Genomic DNA, 18,011 nt, shown 5'->3' on the forward strand with positions numbered 1-18,011 from the left:
CAAAGCAACTTTGTCAATTTCAAAGTTCTGCAGAGGGCTAATTCTGATGTTTGAAGGCAGGCATACTATGGACCTACAAGTAACAGGGTAAAAAGGATATACTTTCAATGTTTGCCCTCCTTGGGCTGAACTTGGAAGGGACATCGCCATTCATCCATTCATCCATCCAATAATGAGATGGAAAGACAAAAGGACATTCTACTCAGTGACGATGTCTCAAACCAAATTGGGAGGTATTCTTTTGGAGCCTTCCCTCCTTCCCCACCCCATCCTTAAGCTCCTTTTGTGCTAGCAGCCCCATGCTCTCTTACTCTTCCATGGAGGTCAGTTCCAATACACCATTTCTATGCTGTAAGTAGACAACCGATCCATGGAAAAACCACTGCCATAGTTTTTTCCGTTAAATAGTGAATACTCTATTTATTCAGAAGATATGTTTTTAATAGAATTTCATGCACCAGTAAATCAGTACAGTGAGGAGTTACAGGGGTAGGGAATCTCTCTTCAGGAAACATCTCACCCTGTAAGAGCTCTCAACTCCCAGAATCCCCTTGACCCAGCTCAGGTGATTAGTGGCCAAGAACAGTAGATGGGGTTGACTCCTAGTATAATCAGTTGAATCTGCAGGTCTCTGAGGATAAAAGAGAGGAAAAGAAAGCTCTTGTAAATGAGGAGATTATTATATTGGGACTGGCAGTTCCACTGAGGTTTCCTGAGAGACTGATGAGGGAGAGCTGGTGTTGGCGCCTGGTTCTCCCTCTTGGTTACACTCTTCAAGGGCTATGGTCTGGTCTCTTCCATCTGTCTCTGAGTCCCTGTGTAGAGAAAAAGACATGACTAAGGGAGGACCCAAAACTGTTAACCTGAAAACAGGTTGTGTTATGGGGCTTAGATATTCAAGGAGTGTTTCTCCAGCAGCCCTGGGTTTATAGGAGGAGGTTGACATGAGGCATTTACCTGGTTCGGAGTCGAGGCCACTTCTTCCACTCTATGGCTAGCACCACCCCCAAGGCTACAACTACCACCACAATCAGACTACTCCGGACAATGTTCCCCACAGTGCACTCCTGAGCAGCAGGCCCTGCGATGATAAAAGAACAGAAACCAAAGTCATGGAGGTTATCACATGTCTGTTCTCCTGACCTCTTTTTGCCCAGTCATCTGGCCTCCTCCAGGATTCACTTGGAAGCCGCGTGTTGAGAATGCGAAGGGGTTGGTCAGAGTCAGTGCTTATGCTGAGGCAGAAGCAGCTCTCCTTTTGGGGGGTAGAAGATGCCTTGAAAGTATCCTGCTCACTATCTGTGAATGAATCTGAGGTCCCACCTCCCTACCATCCCTGGGAGAAAGATGGCCACACTTGAGGTCTCAGACTCCAAACCCTCCCACCTCCACATTTGGGTGGTCTCCATCAGGTCTCCATTGGTGTCTCTAGGATCCCAGGTGGGTCATGCTAAGATGATGGAGGGATTATCCTCTCACCTGCTGCCCCCACCAGCTCCAGGGCATCACTTGGCTCCGACCAGATATCAGGATAGGCCTGGAGGCGGTAGCTGCAGCTATAGTTGCCAATGCCTTTTCCTTCTACATTGTTGATGACGAAGTCCCCATCCTCTGAGAACTGCTGAGGAGCCTCTTCTCCGTCATGCTCCAGGACAAATTCAACACCTGGCAGGGGTCCTCGGCACTGAAGGGTGATGTCCTTCCCTAGCTTGAACATAGTGCTGGGCCAGGCTGACAGCGAGGGCTTAGGGGGCTTATCTGCAACCAAACAGGACAACCAACCAGTATTAGAAGTGACTCTGAACCTGCTTAGGGCTAACTACTTTAGACTATAAAATCTAGACTATTACTGAGGTCTCTAGGACCTTACCAGTCACCCAGATCTCCAGGAAGTCACTGTGATTGGAAGCCGCAAAGGGAGCAGAATCCAAATAATAAACACAGCTATAGATCCCAGAATCTTCACCTCTCACCGCTGGCATCCAGAAGTCAGCCCTGTACCCGCTTGGCTTCTGTTGCTCCAAAGGCTCTTGAGTGCCCTCCTTCAGCAGGACAAATGTTGAGTCTGGAAGTTCCCCTTGGCATTGAAAAGTCATATTTTCTCCAGGGGTTACAATGGGACCTGGCTGGGCTAAGAGGCTGGGTTTGGGGAGCAAACCTAGAAAAAATTAACTACTGGTCAGAGACAGGAAGCCAGTTTCCAGTGTGCCACCCCTGGAGTCTGTTCAATAAAGAGGGAGGACTATTGCTTGCCTCTCCTTGAGCTCTTCAAAAACTATTTCCATGAAGTGTCTTGTGGTCCATTCTCTCCTCTCTATGCTCCCATGCCCATTCCAGAGCACCTTCCCCTTACCTGTGACTATGAGTTCCAGAGTGTTGCTAGGCTGTATCTTGATAGGGCTGGTCCAGTCAGGGTGGTAGCAGCAGCTGTAACGCCCTATGCTAGCACCAGATATATTGGTGATGGGGAATGCCCCGTCATTACTGGTAGATCCCCAGAGCTGCACTGAAGTGGCTTCTCTTTCTTTGTGCAGAATGTACCCTACTCCATGGACTGGCCCCTGACACCAGAGAGTAACATTCTTCCCCACAGGAACCACAGAACTGGGCTCAGCAAACAACCATGGCTTGGGAAACGTGTCTAGGAAAAGATGGAAGATGGAAAGTAGTGAGTATGGAAACTTATCACTAGCTGCATTTACCCTTTACCTTTCTCCTTCTGGATGCAATGGTTCCCCTCTAGGGTCTGGCCTAGCCTTCTACCATCCCTAATCCCTACTCCAGTTGTCTCTGTCCCAGTCTCCTATCTTGTCTGTTCTTACCAGTCACCCAGATCATAATGGGCTTGCTGAGATGCGATCCCCTATTTGACATGGTTGTCTCGTAGTAGACACAACTGTAGTTCCCAGAGTCCTCTGCTCCAACGGTATGGAGGAGGAAGTCAGCTGAGTTCCCTGAGGTGCTCTGGAACCGTAAGGGAACCTGGTTTCCTTCCTGCAAGAGGGCAAACCTCATGCCTGGGAAAGCCCCTTGGCAGCGCAGGGTCACATTCTTTCCAGGAAGCACCACAGGACCTGGCTGCGCCAGGAGAGTGGGTTGCGGGTAGTATTCTGAAATTCAAGAGACCACAACATGAGAGAAGCCTATCCCCCCACATTCTGCAAATTGCTTTTCTAGTGTTATTGTAAGAAACAGTATGTGTTCATCGTAGCAAATTAGAAAATACTGAAGGGGCGCCTGGGTGGCTTAGTCCATTAAGCGATTGACTCTTGATTTCAGCTCAGGTCATGATCTCACAGTTCATGGGTTTGAGTCCCACATTGGGCTCTGTGCTGACCATGAGGAGCCTGTTTGGGATTCTCTCCCTCTCTCTCTGCCCCTACCCTGCTCATGTGCATGCACTCTCTCTCAAAATAAATAAATTTAACAAAAAAGAAAATACAGAGAAAACCTAAGGAAATACAATTCTACCACTCAAATATAACCATTCTTTATACATTTCTCTGTATTTCGTTTTCATTTTTTCCTATGTGTACCCATATCATTGTAGCTGTGACGATTTGCATATTGGGATCCTACTGTATGCACAGTTGTGTAGGTTAACATTTTTCACTTAACTTTATATAGTAAACAGTTTCCTATGACGTTAATCAGCCTTTGAAAACTATCATTTGTAATGGCTGCATAATATGCAGCTGTCATTTCAAGGTCTTTTCCTTTTCTCTGAGGGCCATCCAGCCCACCAATCTCTGACAGACCATCTAAAGAAAAAGTGAACATTGAGCCTAGAGCTCTAGGCCAAGCCACAAAAAGATTTCAGAAATAAAGCAACATGAGCTTGGCCTTGGGGATTGGACACCCGCAACTGCCTTCCTTCTTTCCCTAGAAGTGAATTACTTGCCTCTCCCTTCTCCCCTCTCCTTTGACTCTTCTCTCTGTATCAATAATAATATAGTCAGCTGCCTTCCATGGACTGCTTACCATGTGCCAGGCACTTTCCTAAGCACATTCTTGGTGACTTTTATTTTATTTATTTATGTACTTGAATAGGCTCCACGCCCAACGTGGGGCTTGAACTCATGACCCTAAGATCAAGAGTCGCATGCTTCATCTTGGTGACTTTAAGAAAGAGCGCTTTTGGGGCGCCTGGGTGGCGCAGTCGGTTAAGCGTCCGACTTCAGCCAGGTCACGATCTCGCGGTCCATGAGTTCGAGCCCCGCGTCAGGCTCTGGGCTGATGGCTCGGAGCCTGGAGCCTGTTTCCGATTCTGTGTCTCCCTCTCTCTCTGCCCCTCCCCCGTTCATGCTCTGTCTCTCTCTGTCCCAAAAAAAAAAAAAAAAAAGTTGGAAAAAAAGAAAGAGCGCTTTTCCTTTCCTGCTGACAGCCCTTCCACCCACTGTCCCAGGGTCAATACTGTCTCCATCTGCATGCCCCCCCTCCTGACCTGTCACCACGAGTTCCACAGGGTCGCTGGGCTCAGACCAGATAGCAAAGTCATAATAGCGGCAGCTGTAATTCCCTCCATCACCAGCGCCCACTGAAATGATCAGAAAGTGAGCTGCACTGGCCCCTGGACTTGCCCAAGACCTGTCACTGGATGCTATTTCACTTCCATCTTTGTAAAGAATAAAGCTCATGTGCTGGTGGGGAGTGGAGCAGTTGAAAGTCACTCGGGCACCAGGAGTGACCACAGGGCTGGCCCATGTCTTGAAGAAGGGCTTGGGGTACATTTCTAGAAGGCAAAAGACAAAACACAACACAAAACCAAATTAAGAAACCAAAAAGAAAGATAGCTAATATAGCAAACATTGATTTCTGGAAGCTGCTTTGTTTTCTATAGCATTTCATTCACCAGTAGGTGCATTTAAAAATCAAAGCAAGTCCACTTTGCAGACGGACTTCTCACAGGGGACTCCTGACCCCCACTCCTCACCTCCTTGGATAGATAGCTAAAAGAGTGAACTTTCACTAGAGCTCTGCTGGTCCCCTGAGGCTCAGTTTGCCCAGTTGGGCAAGAAGGGTGAATGGTACCTGTTCCACCTCCCTTGAATATTTGCTCTATATCTAAATAAGATAATTGATCTGAAAATAATTAGAAAACTTAAATCACCCTCCACAAACCCCAGCTATTAATAACGATTATGGCTATTAATATCGCGCAGCCAGAGGCCCCAGCACTCCCAGCGCCACGCCTGCCTGGCTCTAAGATTGGACACAGGCTCCTAGGACCAGCAGCAAAGTTTCTGTGGGGAGAGGAGTGTCTGACCCAGAGCTTTGCCTCCCCCCACTCCTCTCTCACACACCCTTTTCAGCTCTACCTTTTATGACAAGCTCCAGGGGCTCACTGGGCTCAGACCACTTGAAGGGGCGCTTTTCAGTGTGAGTACGGCAGCTATAATTGCCTTGGTCTTTAGCCTCCATTCTTTGGATTGTAAAGAAGGCTTCTCTCCCAACCGCACCAAGTTGCTGGACAGGTTCCTGCACTCCCTCCTTGTACAGAACAAACTCCATGCCTGCCAGCCATCCTTTGCACCGGATTTGCAGTTTCTGGCCCCGGATTGGGGGGGAAGCAGAAATGACAGGTTTGGGGAGCATGTCTGAGAAACAAAATGGGGTGGAAAAGGAGGCCAAAGTTTGGAGGTGGCCAGATGGGACACTTGGAGTCACTTTGTCAGCAAAAAAGAAATCCATCCCGCACTGGCCTTTGACTCTTCCTATAAGTCTGTTCCCAATCCCCTCCCCCATTTCAGGGCCCGTCCTCTCCTACTTGCAGCACAAGCCCCTTGGGCTCCAGGTCAGTGTGCATTATTCCCCCACCCTCAGGAACAGTGTTGGAGTCGCAGGGCACTGAGGATCACCCTGGGAGGAGCCTCTGCCTTTTCTTACCTGTGCCCACCAGCTCCAGAGCCTCACTGGGCTCTGACACAGCCATCTCCTCCCACGAATGGCAATGGTAACTCCCGGTGTGGCTCTGGGTCAGGGCGCCAAGGGGGAAGGCAGCCCGGACCTGCTCTGAGGCCGGGCGAGTTGCAATCCACCCGGTCCCATCCTTCAGCAACACAAACTCCTTAGTTGAGCCAGAAGGGCTTCTGCACCAGAGGGTTAAGTTCTTCCACGGGGCAAGAGGGAAGTTGGTCTCTGCCCACAGCTCAGGCTTAGGGGTTGGCATGATTATTTCTAGAAACAGCAGAGTTAATGAAGCCATCTTCCCTCCTCCCTCCCCTCCCCACTTCTTTGCCCTTGAACCCCCTACCCAGATCACATTGCCCACCTCCCCTTTCAACCCAGACCCAAACTCTTTCCTTCCTTCTGCAGGTGCTAGAGGAAAGAGGAAGCTTATGTCTCAGCTGAGCCTCAGAAAAGCGCAGAAGCTTGGGAGGGGGGCATTTTGCAGGCAGAAAAGAAGAGTTGGAGGCCGAATTTTGCCAGCAGCTTTAGCAAGTGCCCCTTCCTGGCTGTCTTTCCCTTCCAACCAGTCACTCCCTGGCCACTGACACTGACACTCTGTAGTTATTTCAGATCTCCAGGAAGGAATGTCCCAGTCTGGAGCAGGAAAAACTCACCAGTCTCTTCTGTCAATACCCCATTGCACAGTCCTGCAAAAGAAATTGCTGCCAGGGCTCTGCCCCCTCCCGCACGGGATTCCCCCGGCCTTCTGCCCAGGCCCCTTCCCCACCCCCTTGTACTCACCACAGCAGAAGAGGACAGTGACTATGAAGAGCATGGTGACCCCTTGAGCAGTCCCCAGCAACCAGGCTTCTCTAGTGAGACCAGAAAAGAGACGAGAGGAACTGCTGGGGTTAGGGGGAGGGCGGAGAGAAGGGGGCGGCAATTTATGTCATTGGCTTTCTCACCACCCAATAGGGATTGGATTTGGGCAGGATAATGGGATATAATCTTTTCTGACATCGATGACTTTTCTTTTTGAGGACCTCACCACCTACAAACCTCTTGGTCTTTCATGACCCACGTGCCCCCCGCCCCCTCCCCCCTCCCCAGCCTGTATCAGGTGTCAGCTCCCCTTGGCCCCTGATTAGGCTGTTGCTGGAACTGAGTTGTCAGATGTGAAAATGCTTTTGTAACCCCAGCCCTCAGAACCCCTGGAGCTCAGAGTGATAGGCAGCTCTGGGTGGTGGGTGTGGGGGTGGAGGGAAAAATCTTGGGTGTTTCTCAGTCATCAAGTTTAAGTTTGGAAGCAGTTTTTATTATGGCAGTATTGGTCCTCAGACCGACCTGCCTCACCTGCCTTTGTTATGGAAGGGTTGCCTAGGCAGCCGTGGTGAATTACCGGAAGATTGTCAGTGCTGAGCTAAGCTTGTCAGAGAGTGGGATCTCTCTACCCCCACCCAGATTATGACTAGCAATGTGTAGCAGCTTTGGGTTATGGGTCCTGTAGAATTAGATGATATTAAGCCAAAATCCACTTGGCAATTTGTACTTAGAAAACACTGACCCGACCCCCCCTTCCTGATCACGAAAACATGCTTTTCAAGCTGCTTTTTCTCAAATCTGTTTTCTGAACCCATTCTTTGATGCGGTGGTCCTGAGTTGAAGTAGGGCACTTGAAGCCACATTTTTTCTAACTCCTGGCTTTGAGGTTACCCCCAGATGCAAGACTCAGGATAGATTCTAAGGACAACTAAGACTGGACCCCCACTGAGACCTTTTGAAAACTCAAAGGGTGGTGGCTTTTGCAGAAGATTTAGGGGGCTCCCTTCTAATTACCCAAGCACTCTGTCCTTCAGATCCTAGTGGAAAACACAGACACAAATCATAGTCATCAGCCTTTGTGTATTGAATACACAAAGGCCTGTGATAATGGTGAGGGTGCTACAGCCAGGAACTAGGAGGTTGGGGGGGGGTACTAGATAAGGCATTCAGGGGCTGAAGCCCCCACGAAGCTGGGAGCTGTCATTTGTCTCCTTGTTTTTAAGCAGAATAGCTTAAGCACAGGCCATGGGGATCAGAGAGAGGGGGATGGCCCAGAGGACTCCAAAGGATCATAGGAAATGGTAAGACAACCTGTTGTTTCAGAGGAAGCAGTTTGATGCCCAGGCCCAATCCACTGCCTCATCAGATGCCCATCTAGGTTAAGATTATACTCTCAGGATGCCCTGCACAGATGGTTGGAGGCCAGAGCAGTGGAAATACTGGTTTCTAGGGCAACTAGGATGGACCACAAGGCTCTCTCGCCCTTGAAAGCTAGGAGTAATGATGAAAAGTTGGGATGGGAGTTGGGTAACACCTGGAGACACAGGACAGCTTGGCTTCTTACAAGAGAAGAAGTTCAGACTAAGTTAATGTGGAAGACATCAATCATCTCTGAGGGGCTGAGATTTGGGTACTCTCCTGTTGGGGGGGAAATCAATGGATGAGGTTCTGATTACTTCTCATCTCTGAGAAGTATATGTTTCTCCACCCTCTGGCTTGGGTGCTGACCTCTCTTCAAGGTGAAAGAGAAACAGCTGGGATGAGAAAGTCTTGTCTTTGACACCCAGAAGGTGGGGCATACAAAGGGTGTGACCCTGTGACTTGTATCAAATAGAGCATGCCCTGTGTCTGAGTCTCTGGGGAGCCTGGACTGAGCTACATTGAAGAACAGGAGGCTGGGACAAGACAGTTACCTTATTCTGAGTCTCCGACACTTCCACCTTATCCACAGCACTACCAACAGCAAGGCAACAAGCGGCATGAATAGGGACAGCCTGATAGCTTCATTCAGAACGTAATTCCAGGTGAGAAAGCCTGTGGCTAGAGAAGACCAGAAGAAGGGGCCTTGATAGAGAAAGGGGGAGGCGAAAACATTCAGGGGAGGGGTGGCAGGGGCTGGTTCCTGACGGTGAAGGGAAGGTGAATAGAAGTGGCCTTCTTTTTCATAAAGAATGGGAGCTTTGAAAGTATCCTGCTCACTGCCTTTGAATGATTATGAGGCCACCCCAGGGGAGGAGTGCACAAACACAAGGACCTTAACTTATAAGCCCCTGACTCCCCTTTCCATAGCTTTCTGGGCACTGCTCTGGGATCCCAGGGCTATCATGACCAAAGCCACGGAGGGGCATACACATGAAGAGCTTTCTTCTCACCTGCTGGCCCCATCAGCCTCAGGGGCTCACTGCGATGTGACCAGATGTTGGGGTGTGCCTCTATGCGATAACTACAACTGTAGGTCCCTGTGCCTTTCCCTTCAGCATTACTGATGATGAAGTCTCCATCCACCGCGAATTTTTGGAATGCTGCTCTTTCCTCCCATTCCAGAGAAAATTCGAGTACTGGATGAGGTACTCGGCACTGGAGGGTAATTGCCTTTCCTAGCTTGAACACAGTGCTGGGCCAAGCTGACAGGGAGGGTTTGGGGGGCTTATCTGCACCAATCCAGAAACCAGAGTTAGAATAGTGACCTTGAACTCAATACCCCTTCCCCCAACAAATGTTTCCCAGCTTCCTATTTGATCTTTTCTGCTTTTCCACTTCCACTAGATCAGAGGTCTCAAACTTTGTGCATCAGAACCTTTTGGCCCACTCCTCAGTGCTCTAAAGACTCTTGGGTTTCTACCTTCTCTCAGGAAGACCTGACACCTATGAGTTTCCCCTGCCAGAAGGAAAATAACTTTTCCAGGGGACACAATGGGGCTAGGCCATGCTGAGAGGTAGGACTTGGGTAGCAATCCTGGGAGAGAAAATACCTAAAGTTTTCGGAGAAAATTCCCCACCACCTTCCTAGTGTATTTTTCCTTGGCTCATAAATCCAAGAGGGTATAGGGCTGCTAGCTCCTTCTTAGAATACAATAATGGTGATAAAAACACACATTTGTTAGCACTTGCCTACAACCACGAGCTCCATGGTGTTGTGTGATGTCATCCTGATGGAGGTCTTCCAGGAGAGGAGATAGAGGCAGCTATAGATGCCAGCATCACTGTAGGTCACATTGTTGAGGAAGAATGACTCATCATCATCAGTGCTGGCAGTATCCAAGAGCCGAAGTGGTTTGTCTTCTCCTTTCTTATAGAGTGCAAGCCCCACTCCATCCACTGGCCCTCGACACCACAGGCTCACGTTCTGACCCATTTGGACCACAGGACTGGGCTGAGCAAGTAGCCAGGTCTTGGGGAAAGTGTCTAGGACAAGACCCAAAATAGAAAGGGCTAGTAGTCTGCCTCGCTTCCCACCACTAAGGGTTCTCTTCCTCCAGTCCACCCTTGGCAAATCCTAAGCCCAGTTGTACAAATTCTGCTCTCTTCCCCACTGTTAGCCCTGGCTGCATGACCAGGTTCTCCAGGAGGCCCAGAGGGAGTTGTATATCCTTAGCCCCTAGCATAGATGAATGGCATTCCCCTCTCTTACCGGTTACCCAGATTTTCAGGATATCACTAAGGAGTGAACCCCTGTATGACCCATCATAGTAAAAACAGAGGTAATGTCCAGCATCATGGATTTTCAAAGCCCGAAAGAAGAAATATGCCTCATTTTTTATTGGCCTCTTGCGGTAAAAGGATTTCTCCAAGTCTTCAAGCCTTATTAGGGCAAATGTCATTCCATAGATTGGCCCCTGACACCTGAGGCTCAGGCTTTCTCCAGGTGCCATAATGGGCCCAGGATATGCTGTCAGAGTTGGTTTGGGATAGAGTCCTAGAAAGGGGAGAGACCCTGAATTAGCAATAGGTTGAATCTTCCCTATTATCTTCTAGTTTTATTTTCCTAGTTTTTTCTAAAGACACAGAGTGGTAGCTGAAGTTTAGCCTCTACTCTCTCTCCCTTCCTTGAATCTCAGCCTCTTCTAGGAGATAATCAAGGGCATGTCCACTTAGGCACCTCCCCGCTCACCAGACTTAATCAGATCCACCGAGCTCTAACTATGTATAGGGCTGTGTCTCCGTGGAATAGCTACATCTGTAATTGCCTGTATCTTTAGGTTCCTGGAATGCCAAATGTACTTCTTCCAGCCACCCAAGAAACCAAACTTCTTAAAGTGTACTTTTGATGCTATCTTTGTAGAGCATGAATACTACTGCAGGAATAAAAATGGCTTTCGAACACATTAAGCCCAATAAGACCCTACTTCCAGCACAAGATAGGAAGAAACCAATAAGGAGGGATTGGCCAATAAGTCTTCAACCCAAAGAAATCTGTTAATGGGGCCACACCCTCTTTTCCAGGTACTGTTCCCCTAAGGGAATGATACTACAAAATAAGGGGCGGGCCTTACCCCCATACCATTCCTTCTTACCCACTGCCATCCCAGGTAGACCTACCCATCCATTATTAGAAAGATCAGCTCTGTCACGTGCTCATTGAGCATTTAGGATGTAACATTCAGGCATCATGTAGGTATAAGGGTTTACAAGTAGACACAGTCCCTGTCAGCAAAGAGCTGATGGCCTAGTGAGGGATACCAGTGAGTAGGTAACTGCCAAAGTGTATGTTAGTGGAATCTACTCTGGAAGGACATTCGTGCAACAAACATCCATACACACAGTTCAAACAGACAGTCTTTGTTATTTGATCCTCAATAAGAAGCTATACTAATGAAATTAACATCTACCATTTATTGAGAACTTATATGCCAGGCACTGTACATATATTATATTTAGGCACATCCTCACAACAACCCTGTGAGGTAGGCATTATTCTTATACCAATTTTGCAAATCAGGAAACCGAGGCACAGAGGGGCATCATACAGTAGGTTGTATAGATACCGTCATCCCATTTTAGAGTGGGGGAAACCGAAGCACAGAGAGGTGAAGTGACTTGCTCAAGATCACACAGGGAGGTGGTGTCAGAGGTTGAACTAGAAACCAAGATTACTGCTTCTAAGTCCGGAGTACCTTCTGTTGCGCCACGGCTTTCCCCAAGCCTATTGATGGGGATTGATGGAATAACTGATGCAAATGTGGCCAATTCTGTCTGAAAGCATCTAGGCCATGGGGTGGGCAAATTGGGGCTCGGGTGTGCGTCTGGCATTTGAACATTTTCGGGAGACTTCTGCTGTGTTTAGAAGTTGACTGTCTTATCAGATTTACATATACAGGACTAAAGTCATTTATGAAGCCATTTCTAAAATACGAACTATCATCTTTTACCATTTTTGTTTATTTTTATCACCAGCACTTGCACAATCCATTCTGTTTTCCACACTTAAAAAAAATAATCACAAATACAATAAAAATGCATTTGAAATTTAAAAACCAGCTTATAAGACTGCAGTGGCAGTGCCTGGCACATATTAAGTGCTCAATAAATATTAGTCAAATGAATGAATGAATGCATCATGTTCAATAAATAGAGAACAACAAAGCTGTGATGAGTTGAAGCTGCCACACACTTGGTTGGGCTCACTCGCTAGCAAAGTGATTGGCTCCCACACATCTGCCTTGTAGAATGTGGGATTCTAATTTGCATCTCAGTAAAATGTCACATGACTGTAGCTCAGAGGCCTTGCAGGGCCTAGGACCTGGCTAAGAAAAGTAAATTCAGAAAGCCTGGTTCATCCAGCCATGATCCCTGGGACAACAATCATCAGACCCCAGCAGCCGTAGCCGCACCCACCTGCCACAATCAGCTTCAGGGGGTTGCTGGGCTCTGACCACAGAGTGGGGAGCATCTGGATATGAGTGCGGCAGATGTAAACCCCTTCGCTCTCAGGTGTCATGTTGGCAATGGAGAATATGGCCACTGTCCCAGTTGGGATTTGGTAATCCACGGGCTCTGCATATCCTTCCTTGAACAGCATGAATACCAAATCCTGCAGCCAGCCATGGCAGAGTATGTTAACATTACATCCAGGAAGAGGGGAGGTCTCAGCCTGGATCCAGAAGATGGGCTTGGGCAGCTGACCTAGAAGGAGAGAATGAACTAGAATTCAGGTAGAGCAAGGATAGTGCTGCTCAGTGAGCAGCAGAGGAGAGCGCTACTTAAAGAAGACTTCCCTTTACCATCCTTATTTGCCACCCTTCCCTCTCCCATCTAGGGTCTCCCCTATGTTGAGCGCTTGCTCTCTAGAAATGTTCCAGAGACTGCAGCCTCATTCTGCGTTACCTATAAAGAGTAGGCACTTACTGTGGAATGCCTGTGTGTATGCATTCATGCATTTGAGGTAAACGAATGAATTAATTAAACAAATCATGCTCTGCGAAGGCAAGTTTGCATTCCAGGAGCTGGAGTTTATTCTTGACTATCTGTCACTGTCTTCTTACCTGGTGCCTCCAACTCTAAAACTTTACTGGGCTCTGACCAGCCTGTCTCCTTCCAGTAGCAGCACCTGTAAAGACCTGCATTGTACTTAGTAAGGGCACCTAAAGGGAATGAAACTTGGAAGGTCTTGGAGGAAGGGCGGATCCAGGTCATCTGTGTCTTATCCTTCAGCAGCAGGAACTTGCTTGAAATCCGAGAGGGGCTTTTGCACCAAAGTGTTATGTTCTCCCAAGGGGCCTGAGGGTAGTTGGTCTCTATCCACAGCTCTGGTTGTGACTGCATCACTGTCATTTCCAAAGATCACAAAGATGTGAGTGGTCCAACACTCTCCCTCCCACAGCATGCCCCACAATGTCCCTTAAAATCAGCTGTGACCCCGATTCCTTTTTTTGTCTTCCCTCGGGGACAAGAGTGTCTGCTCCTGTGGGAGATGGGATAGGGACCCCAGGATATTTGTTCAAGGGATTCAAGTGAGTTGGGGAATACAGCACAAATCTGGCTTCCTTTCCATATGAGGTAAAGCTTTTTATTATTCTGTGGGAAACCAAGTCACGAAGTGAGGGGCTCTGATTCCCAACCAGCTCAATCTGGGAATTATCTTTGTGGTCTCAAGGCAGTTATGTCCAGGGGCCATGGAGGCAGCTGAGGTCTCGGAACCTCCAGGAAGTGGCAGGTTCCTGAGGTGGTGCCACCTGAGGTGGCACGACTCACTTACCTATCGATGTCATACCCAGACTCAGCCCTGAAAAGAGAGAGAATGGTAAAGGAGGGCCCACACACTGACTCCACCAACTCTCATTCCCCAAAAGTCTCTCCTCCCTCCCCAAGGTGTCCACTCATAGGGGTACCTGTGACAGGATTACTTGCCCCTCACCCCTTCCTTGTACTCACGAATGCAAAAGAGCAAGACAGTAAATGTCCGCAACATGGTGGGTCGCTGCCCTGGCCGGTCCAGGGTCATGGGGCCTCTGGTGCTCAAAGTGCACTTCAAGTCTGGCACGGCTCTGCCCCTCAGCAGGTGGTGAGATCTAAAAGCAGAAGTATTTTTACTCAGAGGACTTGTTCTGCCCCTCAAAGTTGAGTTTGAATCACTAAACTGCACTTGACAGCCCTACCTTCCACTCCTTCGGAGGCATGAAAGGTACTACAAGGTCACCTGCCCCTTTGCCCCACCCCCTTCTCTTCCCACCCAAGGTCTTTGCTGGCATCTAAGATGTCAGATGGGTTGAAATGTCTGTACATCCCTGGAATCTCAGAGGCCCAGAGGGCAAGTTAATCCAGCCCAGAGGGAGCCCATGGGATGATAGAGATGGGAGGGGTAGGGAGTAATCTTTTTAGATTAGATTAGATAGATAGATAGATAGATAGTCTGAGTTCTCCAACAACCTAGGAAATGAGGCTTTCCTGCCATCTCCATTTTTCTGGCAAGGAAACTGAAGCTTAGAGAAGATATATTTAATTTGCCCAAAGTCAAAAGATTAAATACTAAGGCCAAAATTCATGTTTAGCTCCGATGCCAATACTCTAAAACCAGTATTTAAATTCCCCCTTTCTTACATTTACTCACCTTTCCCATTTCACACCATCCAGGCCCTCCCTTCTGTAGATTGACTCAGACGCAGTATTACGCTCATTCTTATATCTTGCCCCCCAAAGCTTGAAACTCCCCATCTTAAGTAGGTGTTGGAGAATCAAGGTGCTTGAGCTAATTAATATAAGGCGTAAATGATGTATTGGCTGCCCATAATTTATAAGCAATTTTTTTCATTGTTCCTAAGGATATAGAGAATTGTTTGAATTTCAGAGAATATGGTAAAAATATTTAAATTCAGCGAGGCCTTTTCATTTTCCAAAAACCCCACTACTGACCACATGTGCACAAGATAGACCCTTTATACTTTCTTGCCTCTTCTCCCCCACCACACCCAAAGTATCCATTTGCCAAGGGAAGGTGTATCCCCACCACACACAAACTCAAGCTAACTCTCTTCCACCAACACTATCTATTCAGACTCTGAGGTACTGGCTGTTTAATCCTAGCTCAGGCTCCATAGCTCAGGGGTTACAGCACTGGTCTTGTAATCCTAGCTCAGTAGAGCGAGGTAAAGGCAGCTCCCAGAACAGAAAAGGGGTGTTTTTGCTTCACCCCAACAGACCCTAGTAATGAAGCCTCTAATCTGCTCCAGGGCTAACACCGGGCAGGTTGGAGGAGCAGGAAAACAAGAAGATTCATTTTCAAACATCTGGGATTTAGGAAACAGGTGGAAAGTCAGAGATCCAAGGAGACATTTTCCTTTCGCCTTTTTCACTTTACATTGAAGAAGGATGCTCAAATTACCCTCTCCGGACTTTTTTTTTTTCTTTTATCTGTGAAGTTGGGGAGAAACACCTACCTAGCATTTTTGTTGTGTTGGATCAGAGATAATATATGTACAAGGCACACAGTAAACATTTCATTAAAAGGTAGCTATTTTTCTTCTTCCCCAAGGGGGTATTAACCTCGTGTGGCACCCTAACGATGCTCATCCCATCTCAGTTCCTAGAGCCCCTTTTCCCTGCTCTTCTCAGGGCCAGGCCCAGGCCCAGGCTTGAGTGCCACCCTGTTGCTTTGTTCCCCCAGGGCTCTGGGCCAAGATTTATTGGGGAAGCCAGGTTCTACTGCCAAGGGAAAGGTTCAACCTGGGATTCTGCCCAGAAATGCCATCTGAGATTCCACAGTGGCCACTTGGACCCCTAAACCAGGGTTTTGCCTCCTGGGGACTTGAGCAGAATGAAGGAACCTGGACTCCTCAGCATGGCTGACCCCTCCCCAATCACTAAGGATCCAGCCCAAATCAGGACTCTTGTGCCCAGGGAATTTGGGAAACAGCCGCCAGCTTTAGGTTAATTGGCCACGCCCATTTTGGGGCTTTCACACCCCCACCCCCACCCCCAACTTCCAAGGACTAGCCCTTTTACCCTCTCCTTCTATTCCACCCCAAGCACTTTCCCCACCCTTAGGCAGCGCCGCAGTGCTTTTGAGGGTGACATACCCGAAATGTCTAAAGGCTCGTCCCCTGCATAGCTTTGAGGGCTCCAGGAATCAAAGGGGTTGGGCTCGGCGGGGTGCCGGGTACATGCTTCGCTAAGGGTTTGGAGGGAAGACTGAGAAGGAAAAGGGAAGATATTTACAGTGCCCAGAGATTCTCAGGGAGGCAAGGCTGGGATCCGTGGAGGGACGGAGAAAGGGAGGGATGAAGGGGGTAGCGGGTAGAGACTGGGGAGCAGTTTGATTTGCGGCAATTAGTTACAGCAGGGAGACTATTTCGGGGGCTTTTGTTTAGGATCTGATGGCCAGTATTTAATCTTCAGCCACTGGGCTATGCGCTCATTTGCAGGTACTTACGGTAGTTGAAGCCCCGCTCCGATGTTGGAGATTCTCCAGTGAGCTCCTCCAGATGCAGCAAACTGCCCGGCATGAGAGGAGCTGTTTAAGGACAGCCCCTCGGGCTCCGAGCCCCGCCTCCCTCTCTTACCCCGCCTGCTCGCCGGCCGGGCTGCTCCAACCTCCTCCCCTCCTTCAGCCTGGCTCTGGGAGCCCACCTACACCAACTCTGCCTGACACCTGCAGTCCTCCGATGGCCGGGATTTCTCCGCCCCTCCCAGCTCTCCGCCTCTCTCCAGGCTCGCTGCAGAGGTTGCCCGAGCCAAATTCAGGCCCCTGCCCCCTCTCCTGCCGCTCTGAGTTTCATTGGGTCACGGTATTCTGGAGGGGAGAGGGCCAGTTCTCAGGACTGCCAAAGCTGTAGATCTCTCCTCTCCAGCTCCCCAATGCCTTTAAAGGGATCTCGGATCTTCCTCGGCCCATTTAATGCCCCATTTATACATGCACGCCGCCACCACGGTTTAAATGCTTCCTGTGCGCCTCGGGGCCCTGGGCAGCTATTGGTTCGAATCTTCATAGCAGCCCTACGAGACATGTTACTTCACTCCGTTTTACAGATGAGGAAACTGAAGCTCAGAGAGAGTTAAGTGAGTTGGACAGCCTCCAAAGTCCAGTTTGGGATAAAAGCCCAGGCTTTGGAGACACAGCAGTTTGGATTTCAGTCCAGGTTCAGTAGCTGAGTGACCTGAAGTGAGTTACACTGCCTGAGCCCCAGTTTTCCCATCTGTAAAAGAAAACAGTAGAAGCTAAGGTGGCGCAGGGCTTGGAATGGATAGCGCAAGTCAAACTTCCAGCACAGTGTGCTAGGACATGGTAGGTGCTCCATCAATGGTAGCTGCCGCCGCCACTACTACTATTAATCTGTAAAGCATTCTCCAAATGCCCTAGAGTAACATGCTTTCAATGATGTAGACAACCTTCCATAGATTTCGTTGGTCATAAAAGACTTTTTGAAATGACAAATGTATGGGTAAGATGCTAACCACAGCTCCTGACATCTAGTGTATGATGGGATTAAAATGCAGCGTCCAAGAAACTCACAGATCAATTCATTGTCGGGAAGAAATAGCCCAATTAAACATAAAAGATTACAAATTATCTAGAGAAAAAATACTGCAATTTAAGAACAAACCATGTAAAAACCAAGTAACAGCTCTTTTTAACAGGCAAAGCGAATATCATCTCTTTATGCATCAGGTAATAGCAGTTGTAGCTTCCTGGCATCCTCTGTGCCCACACACCATTATAAACTACAGATTATCCCTCAAGGAAAAGCATAGTCATATGAATATAAACATATGTTTTGGGGGGCAGGTTATTTAACCTTTTCAAGACTCAGTTTTCTTACTTGTAAAATGGGGATAATAACTGTACTTACCATCACACAGAGTTTTGG

At 48.3% G+C, this 18,011-nt stretch overlaps 1 protein-coding gene across 1 annotated transcript; it reads right to left on the bottom strand.

Annotated features, from left to right (window-relative positions):
• Positions 1-419: 419 nt before the first annotated feature.
• IGSF1 (immunoglobulin superfamily member 1) lies at positions 420-16,763 on the bottom strand. Its single transcript, XM_058713275.1, has 20 exons — positions 16,577-16,763; positions 14,083-14,219; positions 13,907-13,933; positions 13,194-13,475; positions 12,547-12,834; positions 10,343-10,627; positions 9,823-10,116; positions 9,084-9,362; positions 8,625-8,751; positions 6,691-6,761; positions 6,564-6,596; positions 5,887-6,177; positions 5,319-5,597; positions 4,445-4,732; positions 2,823-3,110; positions 2,354-2,641; positions 1,871-2,158; positions 1,480-1,758; positions 958-1,081; positions 420-815 (listed from the first exon to the last, which is right to left on the bottom strand). Exons 2-20 carry the CDS (start codon positions 14,150-14,152, stop codon positions 680-682), a joined length of 4,017 nt encoding a protein of 1,338 aa, XP_058569258.1. The 5' UTR covers positions 14,153-14,219; positions 16,577-16,763; the 3' UTR covers positions 420-679.
• Between the last annotated feature and the right edge of the window lie 1,248 nt (positions 16,764-18,011).

The sequence above is a fragment of the Neofelis nebulosa genome, chromosome X (assembly GCF_028018385.1).
Source record: "Neofelis nebulosa isolate mNeoNeb1 chromosome X, mNeoNeb1.pri, whole genome shotgun sequence".
NCBI classification, from domain to species: domain Eukaryota; kingdom Metazoa; phylum Chordata; class Mammalia; order Carnivora; family Felidae; genus Neofelis; species Neofelis nebulosa.

Bases quoted from the DNA above. Each gene is read 5' to 3' on its own strand.
- IGSF1 (XM_058713275.1), bottom strand. From the start codon at position 14,152: ATGACCCTGGACCGGCCAGGGCAGCGACCCACCATGTTGCGGACATTT. The intron at 13,934-14,082 runs GTGAGTACAAGG...CTCTCTTTTCAG, and splicing joins TGTCTTGCTCTTTTGCATTC to GGCTGAGTCTGGGTATGACA. The intron at 2,159-2,353 runs GTAAGGGGAAGG...AATTTTTTCTAG, and splicing joins TCTGGAACTCATAGTCACAG to GTTTGCTCCCCAAACCCAGC.